Source organism: Crocodylus porosus, unplaced genomic scaffold (assembly GCF_001723895.1).
Source record: "Crocodylus porosus isolate Cpor-Errol unplaced genomic scaffold, CroPor_comp1, whole genome shotgun sequence".
Lineage (NCBI taxonomy): Eukaryota > Metazoa > Chordata > Crocodylia > Crocodylidae > Crocodylus > Crocodylus porosus.
This window is the reverse complement of record NW_017728886.1, coordinates 76,275,483-76,281,482: the sequence shown is the minus strand read 5'-3', so window position 1 is coordinate 76,281,482 and position 6,000 is coordinate 76,275,483. Positions and strand designations below refer to the sequence as shown.

Below are 6,000 nucleotides of genomic sequence, written 5' to 3'. Positions count from 1 at the left end.
CGGACTAGATGATCTACTCAGGTCTCTTCCGACCCTAGAAACTATGAAACTATATATTGACAGGTACTTTCCAATGGAAAAAGTTCCATCAGAAAATTTCCAACTGTGCTCCTGGTTTTTCTCGTTTTCTTATGCCTGTCTGGGGGATAGATTATGACAACCAAATAATACTTGGTGGGCGCATCTACACGTAATGCTATGTCGCTGTAGCAATGTGCTACATTGCCATAGCAACGTGTTCCGTCATTATAGCATGCTGCTACAGCAACATAACAGCTAAAAATATCTGTGCAATACGGGGTGTTACTGCACCGTCATTCAGGACTTCCAGAAGGACCGTAACAACAGCACCATATGGCCACATGTAGACACGCCAAGTATCCTGCATTACTGAGGTATACTCTCAACCACAAATCTATAATGTCAACGTTTTTGTCTGGGAAGTTTGACATGTTTCATTATCAGAGGTTTCAGACTTTAAGGCATGTTTCAGTGCATTTAACAACATCTTTGTAAAATAATTTGTGAAGAATTCTTTTAAAAAACAAGGGTTTTGGGGAGCTAAGGAAAAATAAAGAGACAATGGAAACTGCAGGCTCATAGAGTGGCAGGTGTTTTCTGGTAATACCAGCATGCAATAAAATATGCAGTTCAATAAGCTACTCATAAGAGTCACCCAGGAAAAATGTCTTTGTGTGTCCCTCTGTTATTCATCCAAGTTTCTTCCTTTGAATACACAAAAAATGCCTGGTCCTTCTCCTTGAAGCAATCACAAAATTCTTCTTGACTTCTGTGAGGTGATTGATATTCTGCGTTGCCTTTGATGTGGGTACATGCTTTAAGTAGTTTAAAAATACATTTCAGTGCTTTCTCTTCCTTCCTTTCTTATATGATAGTCTCTGTCTCCCCATTCAGATCTCCACCCCTCCCCAACACTTTATTTTTCTTTAAACAAGCTGTTGCAGTCTGAATTTTTTTAGTGATACAAATAAGGACCTTTGCTTTCTTTTTTCCAGATCCACAAGATGCATTCTTTCTTAGATTACATCATGGGTGGATGCCAAATACAGTTTACAGTAAGTGTCTTTCTACTGCAATGCTTTGCAACACAACAAAGTCCTTTCAGACATGAAATTCATCACCTTCAAAGGAAAAAGAAAATCTGTCATGTTGTTTTGCAAATTTCTTGATAAATTATTAAGCTCTCTTTGCAAAATACATTGTGACTGGAAAGTGAACTCTATTAACACAGCAAGGTTTTCAAAAACATAATGTTTTTCTTTTATAGTGACAGGCGCACCATAACAACTGAAAACAGCATGATATGTATGGTCAGATCCTTAGCTGGTGTAAATCATGGTACTTCCATCAACTTCAGATGAGCTACGCTGGCTTACCAGGGCTGTCTGTAGTTGTATGCAAGGCTCTAACCTGAGAATTTCACATGATTGTTCAGAGCCTGATTCTAGAAAGCATGTAAGCTCATGCTGAAATCAGGTTTGAACCAAATCAAATTTTGGTTTGCTGAGCCAACCAGAATCTTTAACCTGAATTTTCCTGTAGTGCCACATTGCTTCATGGGAGTGCTAGTTTTGAGTATCTTGTGCCTCCTTCTGTCTAAAAGTGTGCCCAGAAAGCCCGGTCCATATCTCCCATGACCTAACATCATCTCCTCTCTGATTGCTGTACAGAAGGGCTGTGGAAGTTGACGTACCTATGGAAGCTACGATTATGAGTGCACTACGAGAGTTGCACTATTGTTTCCTGTGAAATTATCTAAAAATATTGCAGGTTAGCTCAACAAACCTCACCCTGCCCCCTCTCAAATATTGTAATTTAATAGTTGGAAATTTTTTTTATCAGGGACCAAACAATACGTTCTTCTTTAATCTTGTTCTCATAAATAATTTGACCATTTAAACTGAAATTAAAAAAAAAAAAAATCAGCCTGAAGCAGGGACCTAGAATGTAAGATTTCAGCACACGCTGCTAGCAGTCTTATAATGGGAAGGAGTGGGCAGTCTTAAATATATAAGTGATGTTACCAACTTCTTTCATAATATATCAACAGATGCAGTTTTTTAAGCCCCTACACATCAGAAATCCATAAATACTAGCTCCCCTAAGGTTGGCCTGCTATCAAAGTAAAAAAAAAATCCCTTGCCAAACTGCTGCACACCCACCTACACTCAGCCACTTCTAATTCCTCGACCTTTAGGTCCTTCCTCCTCCCACACACTTTCACTGAGGAACTGCTATAACAACAGCACTGTACTAATTCTTATTCAGCACCACAAGTGAGAGTTGCTGGATTCCAGTCAATAGGATTAATTTATACACATAACAAAGAAAGTACCTAACAGTATTGGAATTTTCTGGGACAGCTTAAATTTTGATTCTATGTCCCAGTGTCCCCGAGGACAGCCTGAACTGTTACTTTTATCCCAAGTTTGAAATACAGGTCATGAATTGGGGTCAGACAGCATGTTGTCGAGTAGAGACAGAGCAACACTGCCTGGTGCCAGATACACACAGCTATGCTGCTTCCAGTTTGGAGATGGCTCTAGGCTTCCTCCAAAGTAGGAGGTAATATGGCCACATTTACATGGTGCTGCTCCCAGCCTAATTTGGTCCCACCTACAGCTCTGCACTAAGGCAGCTACATTCTCCACAGCTGGAAGCGGTACCAACAACTTCTGGTTCTGGAGGTCCGAGGAGTTCAGGGCTATGTCCCCAGAGGTTGGCTGCTTTCAAGACGTTTCTCCTCAGACGTAGCCAGAGTAAGTTGAAAGGGAGGGTCCGATTTTCTTGACTTACAACAGCATGAACAATAAACCTCTGTGACCTTTTCCTTAATTTTTCCTCACTGACACCCACTTCACCAAACCTGTGTACTCACCTTATGTAGCTTAGAGTTTTTAAGTATCCATACTAGATGCAGTCTTTTCTTCAACAGCATTTAAAGATTAGAAGGCTGATCAAAGCAGCTCTTTTGTGCATATATGAATACCAGATAATATGGTTGTACAAAAATTTTGATAGAAACATGAGATGAGAAGAGTATTATAAATGTGAAACGGTCTTGAGAATATCTATTACTATGTTATGGTGTTCCATTATTTCATGAGTTGTTGAATGTTTCTTCCGATTTTTTTTGTTCAAGTTAACATAGGTATTATTTGTCTCGATACCCAGTACAATCCTTGTTATAATTTTTGTTGCATCAACATTTTAACAGAGGTCAACCTAGCTTCAGCATGTTCCTGTGAAACGTTTGGAAACTGTTATTTATGTGCACAAATATTTTAATTTACTCACAAAAATAACGTGTATTCCATACACGTGTGTAAATGGGTGTTGTATATGTACATTCTGACACTATCACTTTCAATTGCATGGTTGGGGGAGAGTCAAAATACCAGAAATATGCCATACTGTTTCATTTTGGAATGTGTACCGATTATTTATCTGTACTTAGTGCAGCCTTGTCAAATTACCCAGCAGCCTGCAGTTAAGTTGTTTACCGTTTGCATTCATTTCATAATCAATTAGTACTGCACTTGTCCAAGGCACTTTCTTGAAATACTCTATGCCTAGAACACCCATCCCCCGTAACCTAGATTTACAGTGCTAGAAATGAACACATAGGACAGCTTTCTAGAATTCTTGAAAACTATTATGGAAAGTTACTATCAACATAGAAATATTGCCATAGTTTTTAGGAACTACAACTATTTTTCCTCTTTCCTCTTTTTCCTGAAGACACTTGCAGAGCTCACAAATTCATATCAAGTCATCCAACCCTTTTTTGTCTCAGAATTAATTATGTTTCCTTGAGTTCACGCAGTGTATAGGCTGTACACTGCAGCTGTGATCTGAAAAAGCATCTGATGGGGGAGGGAAACTTGGATGCTAAGCATAGGGTTGAAAACAAAAAGCTATAGCCTGGTGTACCTGCTAATTTAAAGCAGTAATGAGTGCTTTTGTAACCTCATGCTGTGAACTCTTGGGATACTTTGCACAGCCATTCTGGGCATATAGTTCTTGGTTAGATCAAATACCTCAGCAAGCCGGAAGTAAACTTTTTTCCCTATAAGACTATTAGTTAAGAAGCTTTCTTCTATGACGTTGATAATCAATAGTGCAGAATCCACACGGTTCCTTCCAAGAGGCTCTTATTGCAGAATGCTGTGTTCCCTGTCATATGAAAAATGTTCAGAAGAAGTTGGCAAAGTTAATAGTTTTGTAATCAGAAGACATTATCTTCACTTTAAGATGTATAGCAGAAAGAATGTGAAGAATTCTAAGTAACAGGGCATATACAGGTAGTTTGTGTGTCAAAAGGTTATGATAATAGGAAAAACTAGTTGTTTGTTGACAGATCTGAAAGGACCAAACTTGAATATAATCTTTTACTATGGAATCAGGGGCAGTGCTTGGGAGGCTTGGGGGGGCCTATAGCCACCCCAAAATTTACCTTAGCCCCCTGTAGCCACCCTTCCCAGCCCTCCTGTCCAAACCCCACTCCTCCTCCCAGAGCCATCTCTGCCCACCCTGCACAGCTAAGCCCACCATGCTCCCACCCACAGCCCACAGAGGTGTAGTGCTCCTGGCCTGACTGACTAAGTATTTTTGGCCAGAAGATGTATAGCACGGCCCCCAAGTTCTCTGTCTAGCCCACCTCAGCCCTCCCGCCAGGAAGTGGCTGGCACTGCCCCAAGTATGGAATACTCATATAGCACAGTGGGAAGCTATGGAAACGCAAATACTTTGAACGTTGAAAGATATACAGGACAAAAGGACCTGCAGGGAGCAAACCAGGAAAGCCAAGGCTGCAATGGAACTCCAACTAGGTACAAAAAAGCCTTCAATCTGGTATCCCATGATCACCTCTAGGTGATACTGGCCAGTTGTGGCCTTGGGTCCACCACGATCCACTGGCTGGGGAATTGGCTCCGTGGTCGGACCCAGAGGGTGGTGGTTGATGGAAGTCAATCATCATGGTGCTCTGTGACCAGTGGGGTCCCTCAAGGCTCTGTCCTTGGGTCTACACTATTCAACATGTTCATTAATGATGTGGACATTGGTATCAGAAGTGGACTGACCAAGTTCGCTGACAATACCAAACTTTGGGGGAAAGCATCCACACCTGAGGACAGGAGGGCGATCCAAACTGACCTGGACAGGCTCAGGAAATGGGCGGGTGAGAACCTGATGGTGTTTAACACCAAAAAATGCAAGGTTCTCCACCTTTGGAAGAAAATCCTGCAGCATCCTTATAGGCTTGGCAGTGCTATGCTGGTTAGCACTACAGGCAAAAGGGACTTAGGGGTCATGATTGACCACAAGATGAACATGAGCCTTCAGTGGGATGCTCCAGCTAGTAAAGCAAGCAAAACGCTGGCTTGCATCCATAGATGCTTCTCAAACAAATCCCAGGATGTCATTCTCCTGTTGTACTCATCCTTGGTGAGGCCACAGCTGGAGTACTGCATCCAGTTTTGGACTCCACAATTCAAAAAGGATGTGGAGAAGCTTGAGAGAGTGCAGAGGAGAGCCACGCGCATGATCAAAGTTCAGGAAAACAGACCCTACAATGAGAGGCTGAGAGCCATGGGACTTTTCAGCCTGGAAAAGTGCAGGCGCAAGAGTGATCTGGTGGCCACCTATAAGTTTATCGGGGTGCTCACCAGGATCTGGGGGGAACGCCTGTTCATCAGAGCATCCCAAGGGATGACAAGGTCTAATGGTCACAAACTCCTCCATGACCATTTCAGGCTAGACATAAGGAAGAACTTCTTTACTGTCTGAGCCCATCCCCAGGTTTGGAATAGACTGGTGCTGGAGGTGGTTCAAGCACGTACTTTGAATGCCTTCAAGAGACATTTGGATCTTTATCTTGCTGAGATCCTATGACCCCAGCTGACTTCCTTCCTTGGGCAGGGGCCTGGACTCGATGATCTTTCGAGGTCCTTTCCAGCCCTCATGTCTATGAAAACC

General features: G+C 42.0%; 1 protein-coding gene across 1 annotated transcript in view; it reads left to right on the top strand.

Moving 5' to 3' along the window:
* CPNE4 (copine 4) overlaps positions 1–6,000 on the top strand; it is a 364,694-nt gene that overhangs the window by 297,134 nt on the left and 61,560 nt on the right. The window contains exon 10 of the mRNA XM_019536816.1: positions 1,017–1,076. Coding sequence (XP_019392361.1) covers positions 1,017–1,076 — 60 coding nt within the window. The remainder of the gene's footprint in view (positions 1–1,016; positions 1,077–6,000) is intronic.